Genomic DNA, 22,518 nt, shown 5'->3' on the forward strand with positions numbered 1-22,518 from the left:
ATCTATCTATCTATCTATCCATCCATCCATCATCCATCCATCCATCCATCCATCCATCCATCCATCCATCCATCCATCCATCCATCCATCCATCTATCTATCTATCTATCTATCTATCTATCTATCCATCCATCTATCTATCTATCTATCTATCTATCTATCTATCTATCCATCTATCTATCTATCTATCTATCTATCTATCTATCTATCCATCCATCCATCCGTCCATCCATCCGTCCTCTCTGACTGATGGACAGATGAAGTCAAACCATTGAGACAACTCCTCCAGCAGCCTTCATTCAGTTAATTATGAATAAAGATTATACTTCATATTCTCTGTTAGAGTCACAGTCAAAACAGACGGGGTCATTTTGACTGTTCCTTCTTTCCTCCCTTCCTTCTTTCCTCCCTTCCTTCTTTCCTTCCTTCCTCCCTTCCGTCCTCTCTCCTTTCCTTCCTTCCTTCCGTCTCTCCTTCTCCCTTTCTTTCCTTCCACTTTTCCTTTCTCCCTACCTTCCTTCCTTCCTCCCTCCCTCCTTCTCGCTTTCCTCCCTCTAACTTCCTTCCTCCCTTCTTTCTTCCTTCCTTCCTTCCTTCCTCCCTCCCTCCTTTCCTTCCTTCCTTGATCCTGGAGGAGTGAACTCTGAGTTTCACTTCCTCTGCAGGATTAAGTGAATCTCTGCTTCTCGCTTCTTTAAAGCCTCAAACATAACAAACCTCAGCCTTTAAACAGCGACCTCCTTAAGAAGGTGGTGTTTTCTCAGCGTGACCTTTGACCCCGATGGGATCCACCGCCTTTAAATGCGGCAGACTGGGAGTTTAAGCCTGTAAGTCAGTTTGGATCAGAGCTTCAAGGAAACACCTGAAGCGTTAAAAGCAGGAAAGTCAAGAAAAGGTGAAATCTGACACGATTATTAACCCGGGTCACATGACCCCGTCTGTTTTCACTGTTCCTTCCTCCTTCTCTCTTTCTGTCCTTCTTTCCTCCACCCTTCCTTCTTTCCTCCCTTCCTCCCCTTCCTCCTTCTCTCTTTCTTTCCTCTCTTTCTTTTTTCTTTCCTCTCTTTCCTTCCTTCCTTCCTTCCCCCTTCCTTCTTTCCTCTGTCCTTTTTTCCTTCCCTCCTTCCTTCCCTGCTTCCTCCCTTTCCTTTCTTCCTTCCTCCCTTCCTTCCTCCTTTCCTTCCTTCTTCCTCCTTTCCTTCCTTCTTCCTCCCTTCCCTCCTACTTTCCTTCCCTCCTTCCTTCTTCCTCCCTTCTTCCTCCCTTCCCTCCTACTTTCCTTCCCTCCTTCCTTCCCTCCTTCTTGCTCCCTTCCTTCCTCCCTTCCTTCCCTCCTTCCTTCCTTCTTCCTCCCTTCCCTCCTTCCTCCCTTCCTTCCTCCCTTCCTCCCTTGACCCTGGAGGACGACCCTCTCCTTAAAGATCAAACAGAGTAACTGATGACGAACCTCTGAGGTGAAAGTAGTCGTAGTGGTTGTTGACGGCCTGGTCGAAACGTTTCCTGATCGCACAGTTTCACTCCGCTGGGAAACAAAATATTCCTTTTCCTCCGAGTCAGAGCGTCGTGTCCTCGGTCCAACAGCTGATCCGAAGTCTGCAGGTCAGACTCGGCTTGGCCCAAATATCCTCCAGACGGCACCTTCGGGTCCCGAGAGGCGTCTGGAGGCAAAATCACAGGAGCTGTTATAGAGGGAAGCCTTCCACATGTATATAGATCATATTAATCACTATAAACACAAACCTGTTTCCATGGAGACGCTTCCAGACAGCAGCATCGCCCCGAGCAACCACAGCACCATCCTCCAACACTCTCCAGACATTTTTTCTAGAGGTGAACTCGACTTCCTTCCTCCTGCAAAGCTCTGGCCTCGGTGCTTATCGGTGCCTGGTCAGCGGCTTCCTGCTGACACTCGTCCATCCACCGGAGCTCATGCCGGGAAAAAAAGAGGAAGAAAAAAAAAAGAGGAAATAAAAAGTTGAGCTCGGGACGGTGCTGCTCGTTGCTTCCTCTCAGGTGAGCAGATGGGACTTTGCGAGGGGAGATTTCTTCCTTCTCTCTGTGGAGCTTTAATCCTATTTGTTAAGCTGCTGGACTGGATGAGTGTCAGAGAGGCGCAGCAACCGCTCAGCGCTGCGTTGGGACTGAATCAAACCTACAGAGTTGTCCCTCCTTCCTTCCTCCTATCTTCCTTCTTACTCCCTTCCATCCTTCCTTCCTCCTTTCCTTCCTTCTTACTCCCTTCCATCCTTCCTTCCTTCCTCCTTTCCTTCCTTCTTACTCCCTTCCATCCTTTCCTTCCTCCCTCCCATCCTCCCTTCCTTCCTCCTTTCCTTCCTTCTTACCCCCTTCCTCCCTCCCTTCCATCCACCCTTCCTTCCTTCCTCCTTTCCTTCCTGTCTCCTTTCCTTCCTTCTTTCTCCCTTCCATCCTTCCTTCCTCCCTCCCTTCCCTCCTTCTTTCCCCCCCTTTATGATTTTTAAAAGTTAGAATTTGTTTTGTTGGTTCAGACTTTAACCCTCCTGTTGTCCTCAAGTCAAGGAAGGAAGGGAGGAAGGAAGGAGGGAGGGAAGGGAGGAAGGAAGGGAGGAAGGAAGGAGGGAGTGAAGGGGGGAAGGAAGGAAAGGAGGGAAGGGAGGAAGTAAGGGAGGAAGGAAGAAAGGATGGAAGGGAGCAAGGAAGGAAAGAGGAAGGAAAGAAAAAAAGGGAAGGAAAGGAGGGGAAGAAGGAAGGAAGGAAAGGAGAGAGGGAGGGAGGAAAGAAGGAAGGAAGGGAGGAAGGAAAGGAGGGAGGGAGGGAGGAAAGGAAGAAGGAAGGAAGGAAGGAAGGGAGGAAGGAAAGGAAGGAAGGACAGAGGAAAGAAGGTCAAACAACAGTCAAAACAAACAGAGGAGGTCAAAAAGCTCAAAAAAGATTAAAATGAAAGAAGCTGATTGTTTAAAAACAGATTATTATAAAGATGAGGTGAGATTATTATGAAAGATATACTGTATTATAATAAATATAATAATAAGTCTAGAGCCGTTAACAGACCAGTGAGACCAGTGGAGGATTTCCAGGTGGGAAGGAGTCACCTGACCCGTGGACCAGGTGGTCGTTACAGACGGGTGGAGCTGGATTATCTCTACAGTCAGGACACGTTCAGCATTAACAGGTCAAAGGTCGCCGTAAAGCTACCTGCCGAGAACCCCAATTACTCACTTTAACACACAAACACACACACACACACACACACAGTAACACACACACACACAGACACAGTAACACACACACACACAGACACAGTAGCTCTTTTCTGCCGTTTTAACTGAATCATCTTTAACTTTCATCAGTTTAACTGCAGTTAGTTAGAAAGTTAAAGCTCATTAAAGACTGTAAAGTGAATTCAGACATTTTCTTCTAAACACATTAAATAATTCATAAATGTATTTATAAAAAAGGTTAAAAAGCATTTCAACCATTTAGATTTGAATTGTGGAGCTAGGCTTCACAAACTGTTTCAACATTTCTGTCTGGATTTAATGGGCGGGTCTGAAAACTACCGCCGCGTTACGTAACCCGGCGATTACGTAACCGTCGACCAATAGCACGGTTACACACCGGAGCATAAACCCGCCCTGCTGCTGTAGGTATAAATACATTGAGCGCACACTACTACTAATACAGTCTACAGTTAGCCAGTTAGCTGAGTTAGCCACCGAGCTAGCCGCCGAGTTAGCCACCAAGCTAGCAGCTGAGTTAGCCACCGAGCTAGCAGCTGAGTTAGCAGCAGAAAGCTCTCAGGCCTAGCGTCCATGTTATATTATCTAATGAATAAACTAATACAATATGCTGTCATGGTTATATATTATATATATATAAATGATAAATGAATGTAAATATTAATTATAGTACATTTTGATTATTGTAAATGTATTAATAAGTTAAACAGGGACAAATAACACTAATAAAACATGATGTAAGTTTCTACACTAGTGAGGACTTTCTGTTGCCACTAACGAGTCACATCAGATCATCACATTAGAAACTGAAGGGTTTTCTTTAATTAGCCTCGTCCCAGTGCAGACTACCCCCCCCCCCCCCCCCCGCCCGCTGCAGCTCTGTCAACAATGACAGACATCTTTTATTGGATAAGCAGATTAACGGGAGCCAGAGGAGACGGAGCGAGGAGACGTTAAACTAAACTATAGTCTCTGCTGGTGTTTAATTATTAGAGTTTGAAGACTTTTATTCCTCCAGACAGGATGAGTTTAACCTCCAGCAGAGAAGCAGGATCGCTTCTCTACTGAGCTCACTCAGATTATTTTTGGGAGTCGGGCTGGAGGCAATAAATCTGTCTAATCTTAACTTGGTGAGATTATCTTCAGTCTGAGGCCGACATGAACTCAGCGGGGTGAAGAAGCCAAAACAACCTGCTGTAAGAACCAACAACCTGCCGTTAGAAACTACAACCTGCCGTAAGAAACTACAACCTGCCGTAAGAAACAAGAAAACCTGCCGTAAGAAACTACAACCTGCCGTAAGAAACTACAACCTGCTGTAAGAACCAACAACCTGCTGTAAGAACCAACAACCTGCCGTAAGAAACTACAACCTGCCGTAAGAAACAACAACCTGCCGTAAGAAACTACAACCTGCCGTAAGAAACAACAACCTGCTGTAAGAAACAACGACCTGCCATAAGAACCAACAACCTGCCGTAAGAAACTGCAACCTGCTGTAAGAACCAACAACCTGCTGTAAGAACCAACAACAACCTGCTGTAAGAACCAACAACCTGCCGTAAGAAACTACAACCTGCCGTAAGAACTTACAACCTGCCGTAAGAACCTACAACCTGCCGTAAGAACCTACAACCTGCCGTAAGAACCAACGACCTGCCGTAAGAACCAACGACCTGCCGTAAGAACCAACGACCTGCCGTAAGAACCAACAACCTGCCGTAAGAAACTACAACCTGCCGTAAGAAACTACAACCTGCCGTAAGAACCAACGACCTGCCGTAAGAACCTACAACCTGCCGTAAGAACCTACAACCTGCCGTAAGAACCAACGACCTGCCGTAAGAACCAACGACCTGCCGTAAGAACCTACAACCTGCCGTAAGAACCAACGACCTGCCGTAAGAACCAACGACCTGCCGTAAGAACCAACAACCTGCCGTAAGAACCTACAACCTGCCGTAAGAACCTACAACCTGCCGTAAGAACCAACGACCTGCTGTAAGAACCAACGACCTGCTGTAAGAACCTACAACCTGCTGTAAGAACCAACGACCTGCTGTAAGAACCTACAACCTGCTGTAAGAACCTACAACCTGCTGTAAGAAACTACAACCTGCCGTAAGAAACTACAACCTGCCGTAAGAACCAACGACCTGCCGTAAGAACCAACGACCTGCCGTAAGAACCAACAACCTGCCGTAAGAAACTACAACCTGCCGTAAGAAACTACAACCTGCCGTAAGAACCAACGACCTGCCGTAAGAACCTACAACCTGCCGTAAGAACCTACAACCTGCCGTAAGAACCAACGACCTGCCGTAAGAACCAACGACCTGCCGTAAGAACCTACAACCTGCCGTAAGAACCAACGACCTGCCGTAAGAACCAACGACCTGCCGTAAGAACCAACAACCTGCCGTAAGAACCTACAACCTGCCGTAAGAACCAACGACCTGCTGTAAGAACCTACAACCTGCTGTAAGAACCAACGACCTGCTGTAAGAACCTACAACCTGCTGTAAGAACCTACAACCTGCTGTAAGAAACTACAACCTGCCGTAAGAAACTACAACCTGCCGTAAGAACCTACAACCTGCTGTAAGAACCTACAACCTGCCGTAAGAAACTACAACCTGCCGTAAGAACCTACAACCTGCCGTAAGAACCTACAACCTGCTGTAAGAACCAACAACCTGCCGTAAGAAACTACAACCTGCCGTAAGAAACAACAACCTGCTGTAATAATGTTTCAATAATGTTTAATTGATTAATTAAAGACTGATTAATTGATTACTGCTGTGCTTGTTTTGCCTCCTCTGGTCTGAGTTAACGAGCTGGAAGCTGATTGGTGCTCTGCGGGGGGGGGGCGCTCCATTAAAAGCCCTGAGATTAACCCCCCCCCCCCCCCCCGACACACACACACACTCTGATAGTAACCCAGTGAACTCTGACCTCAGCTTAAACAGCAGGGACACGACATCCGTCCTCACGAACACAACTATTCATTCATCACAAAAAGCAGAAACATAACAATAATAAAATAATAATGAAAATGATGAATCAACATAACTACTGATCACATTTAAATAAGTTAGTTTGTTCAGTTTAACTTTAAAAATATTCATTCAATTCAGAATAAACCTTAAAATTAACTTTCATATATTATTAATACTGTTTATAATATTTATACTTACCATCTTTATTCAGCATGTTAATAATAATTATACTTTTATAAACATTATTCATATTAATGTGTTTACTTCTTGCTGTTAGTCTGAAGGAAGCAAACAGTCAGATTCACTGTAATAAACTTTATTATAGCAAAACATTTACAATAGTTTGACGTTTACAAAATATATTAACAGTCTAGAAAAATAAAATTTAATTTATTGCACGTTTTAAATTAAGTTGTGTTTGGTCCGTCGCTGCTGGCCGTCGTACATCTTCATGATCAGCCTGCGGATCTCCTCGCGCTTCCTTCGCACCTGTTGCCGCGGAAACCAGCCGTCCAAACGCAGCGGGAGTTCAAAGTGCACCACCGGGTTCTGAGGAGCCAATCAGAGAGCTCGATTTACGTAAAGTACAAGTACCTCAACCTGTACTACAGTAAAGTACTAGTACCTCAACCTGTACTACAGTAAAGTACAAGTACCTCTAACTGTACTACAGTAAAGTACTAGTACCTCTAACTGTACTACAGTAGGAGTCTATATATATATTATATATTATAGTATATTATATATTATATTATATATTATATTATATTATATATTATATTATATTATATATTATATTATATATTATATATTACATTACCTTGAGGAAGCTCTCCACGTACTGCAGCAGGTAGAGTCCACAGTCGCTGCTGTTGTCCTGCTGAGGAACTCGACAGCTGGAGCTTCTCATGGTGTCGGCTGTGAAGAGCCGAGGAGTTCCTCTCCTCACCTCCCACTCTACCTGCAGGTAGCTGCAAATACACCATCATCATCATCATCTTCATCATCATCATCATCATCATCATCACCACTCTACCTGCAGGTAGCTGCAAATACACCTTCATCATCATCATCTTCATCATCATCATCATCACTACCTGCAGGTAGCTGCAAATACACCATCATCATCATCATCTTCATCATCATCATCATCATCATCACCACTCTACCTGCAGGTAGCTGCAAATACACCTTCATCATCATCATCTTCATCATCATCATCATCACCACTCTACCTGCAGGTAGCTGCACACACATCACCATCATCATCATCACCATCATCATCATCACCATCATCATCATCATCATCATCATCACTCTACCTGCAGGTAGCTGCACACACACTATCATCATCATCATCACCATCATCATCATCATCAGTTATTAGTGAAGCTGAATGTTTCTCACTCTCTGAGTAGTCGACACACGTTGTCATGGTAACTGAGCTTCAGAGAATCCATGACCAGGATACAAGACCTGGAGAGGAGAGGACACATCAGTTACTATACACACACAATATACACATATACACTACACACACACACACACACAGTGACCTCTGACCTCTGTAGCACCGTCTCTCTCAGGCAGCCGAGCTCTGAACATTGCGGCTGCTGTGATGAGTCGTCGTTACTTCCTGATGAAAAAACACAAACATGTTTCATCTGTTAGAGAAGCTGAAACTCTGATAGTCACCAGCAGAGAGACAGGAAGTCACCTGCAGAGAGACAGGAAGTCACCTGCAGAGAGACAGGAAGTCTCCAGCAGAGAGACAGGAAGTCACCAGCAGAGAGACAGGAAGTCACCAGCAGAGAGACAGGAAGTCACCAGCAGACCAGCAGAGAGACAGGAAGTCTCCAGCAGAGAGACAGGAAGTCACCAGCAGAGAGACAGGAAGTCACCAGCAGAGAGACAGGAAGTCACCAGCAGAGAGACAGGAAGTCTCCAGCAGAGAGACAGGAAGTCTCTCTTAAAAACATTTTTTAAAAAGTAAAAAAAAAATGTTTTAAAGTAAAAACTAATATAGAACAAATATTGAAAAAAGTTTTTAAAAAAATAAAAAAAATTTGGAAAAAGTTTTTAAAAATGTTTTTTTTAAAAAGTAAAAAAATGGGGGGAAAATTGAGAAAAAAGAAAAAAGTGAAAAAATGAAAGAAAGATGATGTTAGAATACATTTTTATAACCTGAAAAGAATCTCTGAGCAGAAATAAAGATTTAAATGTAGAAAACGAGCAAAATAAAGAAACATGAACACGAACGTTGTTTTAACGTCTCACCTGTTCTGCTCTGACGAGTCTCGTACTGAATCTCCTGCAGACCAGCGAAACAAACCACCACCAGGAACCAGTGAGCTCTGAGGAGAAGAACCAGTACTGGGTCAGAACCACAACTACACAACTACACACAACAACACAAACATGTAGCACGTCTCTTACTCCTGGTTGACGGGTATAAACAGGAAGTCTTTGGTGAAAATGTCGACATGACGAGTCCACGTCTTCACTCTCTGATGCCTCGTGTGACGATCTCTAAAGAAACACAGGAAATATAAAATATGATTTATACCTGAAATAAAGTCCAGCTGCTAAATGTAAATGTTTAAATGTTTAAATGTTTAAATGAACCAATCAGAAGCCGGCGTTTCTTACGGGACGGAGGCGACGTCGTCTTCTCCGGCTGCTCGACGTCGACTCAGCTGTTTATAGAAGAAGCTGCTGAACACATGACTCCTGCTGGACACGGAGTCACTGACTCCTTCTAGGAGGAGAAACCTGCAGGAGGAGGAGGAGGGGAGGAGGAGGAGGAGGAGGGGAGGGGAGGAGGAGGGGGGAGAGGAGGGAGGAGGGGGGGGGGGGGGGGGGGAGGAAGAAGAAGAGGGGGAGGAGGAGACTCCTGGTGGTGAGTGAGAGGAACTACACAGAACTTTCTGAACCAGTTTTAACATTTTGTTTCAAAGAATCTAAATTAAATAAAAAGTTAAAATACTGAATATTTGCATTAACCCCCCCCCCCCCTCCCCCCCCGACCTGGATACTGAAAACAAAGATGGAAACATTTTTAATGGAGAAAAATTGAAAAAAATTGGGAAGGAATTTCGAGAAAATTTGGGAAGAAAATTGGAAAAAAAGAAAAAATGTTTAAAATAAAATTGGCAATATTTTGTACTAAATTTGTCAAAAAGTGATTTAAAAAAATCTACTGAAAGAAAAAAATGACAGAAAAATAATTTGAACAAAGTGTTTAATAAACAAACTAATTTAATGTTTCTTGTTAAATATGAAAATAAACTAACTTGAGGTAAAAGTCGATGATGACGTCGTTCAGAAACTCGCCGTCGTTCAGACAGAAAAGATCCTCTCTGCTCACCGTGATGCGGCCTTTACACGGAGCCGCCGGGTACTGGATCAGCCTGGAAACCAGTAGGACCATTAAACCAGTATAACCATTAAACCAGTATAACCAGTATAACCAGTATAACCATTAAACCAGTATAACCATTAAACCAGTATAACCAGTATAACCAGTATAACCATTAAACCAGTATAACCATTAAATCAGTATAACCATTAAATCAGTATAACCAGTATAACCATTAAACCAGTATAACCAGTAACAATCATGTATTTACCTGCTGGGAAGCTGCTGCACACCTGCTGATCTCAGGCAGGACTTTCTGCTCCTCACCTGGCAGGAGGAGAAAGAGGAGGTGCATTCAGTTTAACAGAGAGGAGGAGGAAGAGCAGGATGAGGAAGAGGAAGAGGAAGAGGAGGAGGAGGAGGTGGTGAGGTCATACCTGGGAGTGTCCCAGCAGTCGGAGGAGGTGCTGGTCCAGAGGAGGAGGGCAGCTGTGGAGGAGCAGCAGCCCGTCGGTCCAGTCCAGAGGGGAGCTGGGCCCAGCGGCGGAGGAGGAGGAGGAGGAGGAGGAGGAAGAGGAGGAGCGGCCCTTCCTGAACTCCTCCATGTCCAGGATGGAAGCGAGCAGAGCGGCCTGCAGCTCCTGCAGCTGCTCCTTCAGCACCAGCAGGAGGAAGGAGCAGGACGGGCCTGGAGGAGCAGGAGGAGAGGTTGCCACGGGTAAAAGAAGGATCTTTTGCTGTTTTTCTTGAACTAATTTCAAAACCTGACATCACCCCTCTACCTGCGCTCTGATTGGCTGCTCAGTTCCTGCCCTACAGCCTCCATTCAGAAAACCTGCATCTGCACAGATAGTCTACGAGGTGAGACGACTCACTCTGCTGCTGCACAGATAGTCTACGAGGTGAGACGACTCACTCTGCTGCACAGATAGTCTACGCAGTGAGACGACTCACTCTGTCTGCTGCACAGATAGTCTACGAGGTGAGACGACTCACTCTGCTGCACAGATAGTCTACGAGGTGAGACGACTCACTCTGCTGCACAGATAGTCTACGCAGTGAGACGACTCACTCTGCTGCACAGATAGTCTACGCGGTGAGACGACTCACTCTGCTGCACAGATAGTCTACGAGGTGAGACGACTCACTCTGTCTGCACAGATAGTCTACGAGTTGAGACGACTCACTCTGCTGCACAGATAGTCTACGCAGTGAGACGACTCACTCTGCTGCACAGATAGTCTACGAGGTGAGACGACTCACTCTGCTGCTGCACAGATAGTCTACGAGGTGAGACGACTTACTCTGCTGCACAGATAGTCTACGAGGTGAGACGACTCACTCTGCTGCTGCACAGATAGTCTACGAGGTGAGACGACTCACTCTGCTGCTGCACAGATAGTCTACGAGGTGAGACGACTCACTCTGCTGCACAGATAGTCTACGAGGTGAGACGACTCACTCTGCTGCACAGATAGTCTACGAGGTGAGACGACTCACTCTGCTGCACAGATAGTCTACGAGGTGAGACGACTCACTCTGCTGCACAGATAGTCTACGCAGTGAGACGACTCACTCTGTCTGCACAGATAGTCTACGAGGTGAGACGACTCACTCTGTCTGCACAGATAGTCTACGCAGTGAGACGACTCACTCTGCTGCACAGATAGTCTACGAGGTGAGACGACTCACTCTGCTGATGCACAGATAGTCTACGAGGTGAGACGACTCACTCTGCTGCACAGATAGTCTACGAGTTGAGACGACTCACTCTGCTGCACAGATAGTCTACGAGGTGAGACGACTCACTCTGCTGCACAGATAGTCTACGAGTTGAGACGACTCACTCTGTCTGCACAGATAGTCTACGAGGTGAGACGACTCACTCTGCTGCTGCACAGATAGTCTACGCAGTGAGACGACTCACTCTGTCTGCACAGATAGTCTACGAGGTGAGACGACTCACTCTGTCTGCTGCACAGATAGTCTACGAGGTGAGACGACTCACTCTGCTGCTGCACAGATAGTCTACGCAGTGAGACGACTCACTCTGTCTGCTGCACAGATAGTCTACGAGGTGAGACGACTCACTCTGCTGCACAGATAGTCTACGCAGTGAGACGACTCACTCTGCTGCACAGATAGTCTACGAGGTGAGACGACTCACTCTGCTGCTGCACAGATAGTCTACGAGGTGAGACGACTCACTCTGCTGCACAGATAGTCTACGAGGTGAGACGACTCACTCTGTCTGCACAGATAGTCTACGCAGTGAGACGACTCACTCTGTCTGCTGCACAGATAGTCTACGCAGTGAGACGACTCACTCTGCTGCACAGATAGTCTACGAGGTGAGACGACTCACTCTGCTGCTGCACAGATAGTCTACGAGATGAGACGACTCACTCTGCTGATGCACAGATAGTCTACGAGGTGAGACGACTCACTCTGCTGCTGCACAGATAGTCTACGAGGTGAGACGACTCACTCTGCTGCACAGATAGTCTACGAGGTGAGACGACTCACTCTGCTGCACAGATAGTCTACGAGGTGAGACGACACACTCTGCTGCACAGATAGTCTACGAGGTGAGACGACACACTCTGCTGCACAGATAGTCTACGAGGTGAGACGACACACTCTGCTGCACAGATAGTCTACGAGGTGAGACGACTCACTCTGCTGCACAGATAGTCTACGAGGTGAGACGACTCACTCTGTCTGCACAGATAGTCTACGAGGTGAGACGACTCACTCTGCTGCACAGATAGTCTACGAGTTGAGACGACTCACTCTGCTGCACAGATAGTCTACGAGGTGAGACGACTCACTCTGCTGCACAGATAGTCTACGAGTTGAGACGACTCACTCAGTTTTCCTCTGTGTGGTTTTTCTGGTTAAAGTGAAACAGTGTCAGAGTGAGAGCTCCGCTTCACTGCTCTGTTCAGAGAGTGGAAACTTTGAGATGATGGAAATTACACCGGTTTTTTAAACAAATGTGCCAAAATATAACTGATGTGTTTATACATCAACATGCAGGCTTCGCTCTGTTTCTGCTGTTTTCACTCAGATTAAACTCTCATTTTTAAACATTGATCGGAGCTGACCTGCGGTGGCGGCGGTCTGGATGGCGGCGAGCTCTCTCTGCAGCAGGTTGGCCTGAGCGTCGGTCACCCACAGGAAGAGCAGCGAGGGGGCGGGGCCTTCCCAGCCGGCCAGCAGGGTCCCGCCCCGAGCCACGCCTCCGTCCCAAACACCGTAACCTCGTACCTGAGACGCCACCACGGTGACATCGCCCTCCTCCACGCCTGAGGACGCAGACAGGAAGTACAGCGGGGATATTTTTAGAATAAAAAAAAGGTATAAATTACTCCAGAATAAAAGTTTAGAGAATAATGTGACTGTTTGTTACCTTTCAGAGGAAGAGTGATGCCGTTCTCAGTGATCTACAGAAAACACAGAGCAGAGTTTTAACATTTAACATTTAACATCTTGTTTGTGTCTTAACCTGAACATCTGAAATTGAATAAAAAGGGAAAAAAATGAATAAAAAGGGAAAAAAAATGGAATAAAAGGGGTAAAAACAGTAAAAACAGGTGAATAGTTTTGTCTTGATGAGTTTGATCTGATTAATAATGAATAATTGTTGTGGTTGAATTATGAAGGAACCTGATGAAATCTCTGAAGCACTGACATGCTGACCTACTAACCTCCTCCTCTCCTCTCCTCTCCTCCTCCTCCTCTCCTCCTCCTCCCCCTCCTCCCCTCCCCTCCTCCTCTCCTCCCCTCTCCTCCTCCTCCTCCTCTCCTCTCCTCCCCTCTCCTCCTCTCCCCTCTCCTCCTCCTCCCCTCTCCTCCCCTCTCCTCTCCTCCTCCTCCTCTCCTCCTCCTCTCCTCTCCTCTCCTCTCCTCTCCTCCTCCTCCTCTCCTCTCCTCTCCTCCTCCTCCTCCTTCTCTTTACGACTCTCCTCCATCACGGCCCGGCTCAGGCTTAATTGCTCGTTAAAGAGCTCTGCAGAGTTTCTCTCTGAGCCAAAACCGAGCTGTTTGATTGGCTGCCTGCCGCATCACCTCAGCCGGGTCGCTCTCTGATGCGGTTACCACGACGACGGGTTTCACGTTTCACGATAAGCTCACGACAATGATCGATGCATCCAAAGCGGTCGCTAAATATTTGGCTCGAACTTCGGTTCATATTTATCTTTTTATTCTATCAACAGTTTAGTGTGTTTGTTTTTAATACACACACACACACACACACACACACACACACACACACACACACACACACACACACACACAGTAACACACTCACACACACCAAAACAAACAAAAAGTACTGAACACACTTTGGAAAACACATGTGAATTATTAAAACTAGAGTACGAGCAACAGAAACCCATTATTGGCCAATCAAAATTGGAGCGAGGGAGAGTGTGTGTGTGTGTGTGTGTTGTGTGTGTGTGAGTGTGTGTGTGTTTGTGTGTGAGTGTGTGTGTGTGAGTGTGTGTGTGTGTGTGTGTGTGTGTGTGTGTGTGTGTGAGTGTGTGTGTGTGTGTGTGTGTGTGAGTGTGTGTGTGTGTGTGTGTGTGTGTGTGTGTGTGTGTGTGTGTGTGTTGGAACGGCACACGGAAAAAAAGAGAGAAACAAGGTGAAAGTGTCGAAATTGGGCAAAAACACTGAAACATCCAACGTGAGCCGCTGCCAGTGAACGCACCGCAGAGTGTTTATTTACTACACCCGACCTAAATATCATTTCACATACATGTACTGAGAACACACACACACACACACACACACACACACACACACACACACACACACACACACACACACACACACACACACTAGGGACTCAGTATAATATTGAACTGCTCTGCTGGGAACATTACGACCTTATGGACCGCAGGGTTTTGGTTTTGCAATTCATTTTTGCATTGATGCTTTACAGGCAACTGTGTGTGTGTGTGTGTGTGTGTGTGTGTGAGAAAAGCATCCTTATAGCTCTGTGTTGCTGCTTATTAGACCAATCGCCCACCGGACCGACACCGACCTTGGCTATCGTTGGTTACCTTGGTTACCGTTGCACCACTACTCTACACTGTGTGAGGTTCAGTATTTGGTCCAATGACACTGTAACATCGAACCAGCGGCCTCCTGATTGTTGGACGACCCGCTCTGAGTCTGAACACACACACACACACACACACACACACACACACACACACACACACACACACACACACACACACACAGCTATAATGTGTCATCGTCTCACCATCACGTGTCCGTTGGCGTCGGCGTGCGTCAGGCCGGCGTGAAGAGACACGAAGTCCAGCTGCAGGAAGGAAGGAGGCGCGGCGAGCTCGTCCGCTCCGTCTCCATGACGACCGACCTGCTGATCCTGTTAACACACACATTAGTACACATTAGTACACATTAATACACAATAACACACTTTATCACATATAACACAGTATTCGGGGACTTTGGGCTTTTTCCTAGAACAGCAGATCTGGGTCACATTTATCCGATGCCCCCAGGTCCTAATGCCCCCCCCCCTCCGCCCCCGTCCTCCGCCCCCCTCGTTAAGATCCTCAGCTGTTTTGGGTAAACAAACAACAACAAACACAGTGCGTTTGGGTCTGGATGTGTTTAAGAGTCTCAGTGAGGAGCTGCTCATTGTTTACGAGCCTCAAACAAACCACATGACTCACTGCAACCTCAAACATGCAACAACACTCACAGCCAGAGTAACTGGGTCAGAGCTGCAGGACCAGGAAGCTCACTGGGACCAGACCAGCAGGACCAGCAGGACCACTTATTACCTCACATCATTATCTATATTCAGCTAAAATACTAACAACTCTAACAATATGAGTCTTGTTTACATATTTCTCTTCATATCTGGGTCAGTGATGTTTTATATGTCTCCATGTGGTTTATTTTAAATTTAAAGGGTTAAAATGTGAAAATAAACGTATGAATAACTTCACACATTCTTTGTTTGTGGACCCAGCATCAAATTTCTGCTTTTAATCCATTTAGAGAGAATATATTAGAGGATTATGGCAAAAATGTCTAAGTGGTGTAACCATAAAAACCAAATAATTCAACCTTCTCTCCTTCCTCCTGTCCTTCTTTCCTCCCTTCCTCTTTTCCTTTCTTCTTCCTCCCTTCCTTCCTTCCTTCACTCGAGGACAACAGGAGGGTTAAATAAAGGTAATGGAATACAATTGTTCTAAATATTACATTTCATCTCCTCTTCCTCCTTCCTTTCTTTCTCTTCCTCCTTCCTTTCTTTCTCTTCCTCCTTCCTTTCTTTTTTCCTTTCTCCTCTTCCTCCTTTCTTTCTGTCTTTCTCTTCTTACTCATTTATCTTTCTTTCCTTGCTTACTTTTGGTTAAAAAAAACCCTACCTTGTTAAACTTACCTGCATTGGGAGCTTGTGGGTCATATTAAACCTACCTGCATTGGGAGCTTGTGGGTCATATTAAACCTACCTGCATTGGGAGCTTGTGGTCATGTTAAACCTACCTGCATTGGGACTATTTCATATCTACAGATTTAATCATGTGATAACTTCTCACCTGCGTCTGTTCAGAGAAGAGCGATTCCAGTCGGCCGCCGCTTTGTGTCGTGTTCCCTGCGTCTGCTCCCTCCTCTTCCTCCTCCTCCTCCTCTTCCTCCTCACTGGACAGCACGACTGTAAAGAAGGAAGCGGGTCAGACACACACACACACACACACAGAGGATCAAACATCAGTGTGAAGCTGCTGCTCACTCGGCTCTGACGGCGTCGGCTTCGCTGCACGCAGACGAAGATGAAGAACGGCCGACTTGCTCGTCTTCCTCGCTTTGAACTCCCTCCATCTCTCTCTCTCCTTCTCCCTCCAGTCGCCCTGCATCAACGTCCTGTCCAGACTCCGCCTCCTGTCGGGCGTCACCATGGAGACGGAGGAGGAAGAGGAGGAGGAAGGGGAAGGTTTGTTTCTGGGTCTGGACGGAGACAGGAAGTCGTCCTCGGAGTCGGAGAGAGACGAGTTCTTCTTCTGCTGCTTCAGAGGAGACGAGGAGGACTTCCTGCTGTCGGACTGAAAGGACACTTGCGTTAAAAAGAGACTGAAAGCTGCAGAAGAAGAAACGTTTTTCTAGAGCTTTCAGCCACATCTGCTGTTCTTCTTCAGCTCAACTTTACATATAAAGCTGATGAAGTAGTTTAGAAGAATGTTTGTGTGCAGAAAATATTCACATATAAGAAACATTTAAGTTTTACCGTCCCCTCGTCTCGTCTCCATGGCGACGAACTCAAACTCCCATCATGCTCGTCACCTCGCAGCGCCGCCAGAGAGTCGAACGAAGCCACCGAGATCTTCTTCACCTCTGGAGAACCTGGACGGGAGATTTATCATCTTTATCATCATCATCATCATCATCATCATCATCATCATCGTCATCATCATCATCAGGCCGAGAAAAATATAAGATTAATTAAAAATATATAGTAATAAAAAATAATAATAAGCAGAATAATGAAAAAATATTTCAATAAAATATAATATAATAATAAACTAAATTAAAAGAAGAATAAAAATACAATTAAATAATAAGAATAAGAATAATTAAAAATATAAAATAAAATACAATAAAAAAAATACTACAACTACTAATAATAATATTAGGACCCTGACAGAAGAGAGTTAAATGATATTTTGTGTATATTTCTCACCACAGGATTCACTCTTCTTCTTCTGTGGTGGCGAGCGGCGCTCTGAGGAGGCGTCGGGCTGCAGCAGGCGGTCAGAAGCTCGCTTTGGGCGCCACCTGCTGGACAGAACACGCAACAGCAGCACAATGCTTTACAGCACTTTAATCAATATAATGCAACTAAAATCATTATATTCATTAATTAATATCTATAATTAATAAATCAACCTTTGTTTTTAGTTATCAATAAAAACACAGATTTATATTATAAATATATTAAATCTCATAAAGTCAACATGAAGAATAAAGATGAGTCTGTTTGATGAAGAAAAGTTTCTGACCAACCGTCGTCTCAAACACTCGTTATAACAACTGTTTGGTTCTTTCTCTTCCTCCTCCTCTTCATCCTCCTCCTCTTCATCCTCTTCCTCCTCCATGCTGTCTGACTCTGTAACTAACCCTCCTCTTCCTCCTCCTATTCTTCCTCTTCATCCTCTTCCTCCTCCATGCTGTCTGACTCTGTAACTAACCCTCCTCTTCCTCCTCCTCTTCTTCCTCTTCCTCCTCCATGCTGTCTGACTCTCTAACCAACCCTCCTCTTCCTCCTCTTTCTCTTCTTCCTTTTCCTCCTCTTCTTCCCCTTCTTCCTCTTCCTTCTCCTCCTTCCCCTCCTCCTCTTCATCCTACTCCTTCTCCTCCTTCCCCTCTTCCTCTTCATCATCCTCCTCCAACTCCTCTTCCTCCTCCAACTCCTCTTCCTCCTCCTCTCCTCCCCCCTCCTCATTTTCCCACCTGTAACCCTTTAACAGAGGGAGCAGCGCCTCCTCAGTGATAAAGTGATGAATCTTTTTTTCTCACCCGTTGGACAAACCGACAGACGACGCCTCGGCTTTCTGTGATTGGCGGTTCAGACTTCCTGCTGCTCTGTGATTGGCCGATGAGGCTCCTCTGCTCGGGCTGTTGAGTCCCAGAAGAGTTTTCACGACGTCTCTGAAGAACGGTTTACATGGAGCGCTGCACACACACACACACACACACACAGAGAGACACACACACACACACACACACACACACACACACACACACACACACACACACACACACACACACACACACACACACACACACACACACACACACAGAGAGACAGAGACACACACACACACACACACACACACACAGAGATACAGAGACACACACACACACACACACACATACACACACACACACACACACACAGAGAGACACACACACACACAGAGAGACACACACACACACACACACACACACACACACACACACACACAGAGAGACACACACACACACACACACACACACACACACACACACACACACACAGAGAGACACACACACAGGGAGAGAGTTAACATCAGGGTGACACACACACACACACACACGCACAAACACACACACACACACACACACACACCTCTGTCCGTCCGTAGAGCCCAGTGAACTCCCAGCATGCATCCTGTCGGCGTCGCCTCTCCCGGACCGATCTCCGTAACTCTGCTCAGACAGAACCAAACGTTTATTAGTAACATACCACCTTAACAGAGACAACTCATACAATACCACCTTAAACAGTCCAACAGACCAGGGGCCTGTTTCAGGAAGTGATTCTGAGATAAACAGGAAGCAGGTTTAACCTGAACTCTGTTTCAGAACAGCTGATGATAATTAGTCCAACACTGAGTGAAGGGGAGGAGAGTGTGTGTGTGTGTGTGTGTGTGTGTGTGTGTTTGTGTGTGTGTGTGTGTGTGTGTGTATGTGTGTGCGTGTGTGTGTGTGTGTGTATGTGTCTGTAATTGTGTGTGTGTCTGTCTGTGTGTGCGTGTGTGTGTCTGTAATTGTGTGTGTGTCTGTGTGTGTGTCTCTCTCTGTGTGTGTGTGTGTGTGTGTGTGTGTGTGTGTGTGTGTGTGTGTGTGTGTGAGTTTAAACCTGCTCTCTGAAACAGACCCCAGTCAGACACCTGTAGAGGAGCAGAAACATCAGTAATACCACCTTAAATTCCTGTGCGGGGTTCTGCAGGCGGGACAGCGGCGACTGCATCTGCAGCGAGGCGGAGTCGGAGCCCGTCGCCTGTTTCTTCTTCGGGATTTTAAACTGTGACGCCATGACGACGATTCTGCAACAAACAAATAAACAACGTTGTTTAATAAACACACGAAATAAACAGAAATGAACCTTTTCATGCTTAATTATGATAAACTCAGTCAGGATTCTTCTCCTAAAATATTTTAACTTCATTTTTATTTTCTCCAAATGATAAACTATTACATTATAATAACATAAATCAACTGATCTGAAACACATGACTGCAGGTTTAGTGGTGATGTATGAGATGATGCACTAGTGTGTATTACATATGTAAGAGAACTGCTTTTAAATAGTGACCGCTATGCATGAAAGGGTTAACAAACAACACCTAAACCCACATAAAATAAATTAAAATAAACAAAAGACACAAAATGAACAAACTAATAAAAAAAGAAACAAAAGACACAAAATAAACAAACAAAACTCACACAAAATGAACAAAAATAAACAGGAAAAACACAAAATAAACAAAGCACGTAAAAAATAATACAAAAGGCATCTAGAACAGAATAAACTCTAATATCTCTAACCTATCTGTGGCTCAATAATGATCAATAAAAATCAATAATAGTGATTAATAACAATAACTGAACATATTAACTGCTACAGTAAAAATTATGAGTTATACACTAAAAACAGGTTAAACTGAATATTATATAAATATCTTTAATGGTAAATCTGTGATATTATTCATTTTATTATATATCACTCTGTTTATACATGATATATTAATTAAACGGTTTACCAGACTTCATTCATAAAGACATAAAGACGTGATTTTAACTTTAGTAAATATGCAGCAGTCAGCGCTAATTAATGCTGGCTCACTGTTATAAAATATGACATTTATATTAAAATTAAAGATATTTAGTGTTCAAGCAATAAGCCGAATTCATCCAGAGGCTTTAATGAATCATATAACGTGTTAGTTTATGTTCTACCAGCTGCTGTTTTAATGTTTTTATCAATTAAACTTTAAATTGTTTTTTTTCTAAACGAGATTTTTACCAATCAGACGTCACTGGAGGCTAGCAGGCTAGCAGCTAGCAGCTAGGCTAGGTTAGCTGCTGTCCGGCTTCTCCTGGAGGTTAAATGTGATGAAACTGTCCGGTGGGTTAATGTCCTGGAGGAGAACGAGCTGCCCTGCTAAAAAAAAGACTAAAAAACACCAAAAAACTGCGTTAAAAACTCATTTCGTGGATGAGCTGCCGGTCCAAGGCTAGCCGCTGCACAACATCCCTGACGTCACACGCTGACTTTCGCTTTACGTGCTTGCGTCACTGGTAAACAACTCCTACAAAATAAATGTAATGTTTTATTTTATTGACTCTAACAAAGTAAAACACTAAATTTAACAAACTATAATAAAGTATAATAAAATATTAACATATACAAAATAAAATATGAAATTTAAAGAAATAAAATATTATATAATAACATTAACTTAAAAAAAAAAAAATTAATATTAAAATAAAACAATATTGAATGTAATGAAATAAAATATAATAAAATAACATTAAATTTAACTAAATAATTAAAAAAAAAAAAACAATATATTTAATGAAATAAAATATAATAAATTACATTAAAATGAATACACTTTATGATGGTGATATGTTCATTTTATTTTGAAAACAAGTCAACAGACAATAAAATTCACTTTTTAATCCAACTGGTTTTTTTTGGCATATTGCATTTATATCACATGAAAAGTGAATTTTACTGTTGTCTAATTGATGTACAATCGTTCTAGTCAAGCTGAAAAATAAAAAAAAGCAACAAACATATCTGTAAATGTTTACATCACTGAATGAACTCCGACTACTGACGAGAATAAAATACATGACTGCTGATTCTCACAGAGTCCCGTCAGGTCAGTACGGCTGTGAATGCAACAGATAACAAACTAAATGCATCAAAGTGGCCTTAAAATATCACCACAAAACCTGGAGACACAGTAAGGCTCACACAAACAAACGGAGGTAGGTTAACTTCTCTGTAACAAGCTTCTTCTTCTTCTTTTATAGCTCTATTAAACCAACTAGTAAGGCGGAGGTGTTACATTATGTAGGCTGAGTCTCACAACCAAAACAAACTCATTAATGCAAGTTCCAAATAATCTGAGGACTTAAAAAATCTACACTGAAATAGTTACAGTTAACTTTGACTGAAATGTCAAAGAAGAAAAAAACAAAACATTAACAGGAAACGGTCGACTAAATATAATAAAACAAACAAAAGACATTTAACAAAAGGACACATTAAAAAACCAGCAGACAAAATGATCAGCTGTCTATTGGACGAGCGTCAACGTGGTGTTTTAAACCGAGTACCTGCGACACCGACGTCTTCATCAGTCCGGCTGCTAACAGTCAGAGTTCTGTTATTTGCATAGTCCGTCATCACAGAGCAGATTAGCAGCGTCTCTTATCGGTAACGACTTTTATTGTTTGGTCTCTGAGCCGAGCCAGAGTCCGACTGCTCTGGTTAATGTTGGTAGGAACAGAGAAAGTTCATCGTCCTGGATGATGGCAGCGCCTTCGTCTGTGGCGAGGAAGAGGAGGAACACGGCTACGTAGAGGAACCTCCCCGGCCCCCAATGCATGGATCCATTCAGGCTTTCTGTCCACCGTCACAGCGACAGGTTCTCTTGTTCAGCAGAACCTGCTCTGAATCATCACAGCGGTCCTCCTGGTCAGTAGAACCTGCTCTGAACCATCACAGCGGTCCTCCTGGTCAGCAGAACCTGCTCTGAACCATCACAGCGGTCCTCCTGGTCAGTAGAACCTGCTCTGAACCTTCACAGCGGTCCTCCTAGTCAGGAGAACCTGCTCTGAACCATCAAAGCGGTCCTCCTAGTCAGGAGAACCTGCTCTGAACCTTTTCTACCTGGAGGACAGAAACATTTCATCCAGTGATTTCACAAACACATAAACTCTCCTGGTTTTAAAGGACGGATCGTTTCTCGCCTCCTCCGCCGGCAGCAACCTGTGTATAAAACTCGTTGGTTAACGTCAACACACGGTCCTCCACAGAACAACAGTTCTGTGGACATTCAGCCGGTCTGATGGAGTTCAGCACTGACAGTAAAGCTTCTGGACATTTTAAAACCTT

At 44.5% G+C, this 22,518-nt stretch overlaps 1 protein-coding gene across 2 annotated transcripts; it reads right to left on the minus strand.

The window, feature by feature from the left end:
• Window positions 1-6,618: 6,618 nt before the first annotated feature.
• Window positions 6,619-20,640, minus strand: senp7b (SUMO specific peptidase 7b). 2 transcript variants are annotated; one of them, XM_062414823.1, is made up of 21 exons: window positions 20,413-20,640; window positions 19,309-19,432; window positions 18,733-18,812; window positions 18,141-18,296; window positions 17,305-17,399; window positions 16,852-16,967; window positions 16,360-16,669; window positions 16,166-16,281; window positions 14,854-14,979; window positions 12,988-13,021; window positions 12,683-12,883; window positions 10,013-10,263; window positions 9,847-9,902; window positions 9,511-9,627; window positions 8,867-8,989; window positions 8,654-8,746; window positions 8,495-8,571; window positions 7,781-7,853; window positions 7,625-7,693; window positions 7,038-7,188; window positions 6,619-6,766 (listed from the first exon to the last, which is right to left on the minus strand). In XM_062414823.1, exons 2-21 carry the CDS (start codon window positions 19,420-19,422, stop codon window positions 6,620-6,622), a joined length of 2,505 nt encoding a protein of 834 aa, XP_062270807.1. In that variant the 5' UTR covers window positions 19,423-19,432; window positions 20,413-20,640; the 3' UTR covers window position 6,619. The 2 variants fall into 2 exon arrangements, with proteins under 2 accessions (XP_062270807.1, XP_062270806.1); XM_062414822.1 differs by having other exon boundaries at window positions 17,305-17,402.
• Window positions 20,641-22,518: the final 1,878 nt, after the last annotated feature.

The sequence above is a fragment of the Scomber scombrus genome, chromosome 24 (genome assembly GCF_963691925.1).
Source record: "Scomber scombrus chromosome 24, fScoSco1.1, whole genome shotgun sequence".
Taxonomy (NCBI): domain Eukaryota; kingdom Metazoa; phylum Chordata; class Actinopteri; order Scombriformes; family Scombridae; genus Scomber; species Scomber scombrus.

Excerpts from the sequence above, each read along its gene's own strand:
- senp7b (XM_062414822.1), bottom strand. The coding sequence starts at position 19,422 with ATGGCGTCACAGTTTAAAATCCCGAAGAAGAAACAGGCGACGGGCTCC. Across the intron at positions 18,297-18,732 it reads GGCTCTACGGACGGACAGAG|CGCTCCATGTAAACCGTTCT; the intron begins GTGTGTGTGTGT and ends GTGTGTGTGCAG. Across the intron at positions 14,980-16,165 it reads TCTTCTCTGAACAGACGCAG|GATCAGCAGGTCGGTCGTCA; the intron begins GTGAGAAGTTAT and ends GTGTGTTAACAG.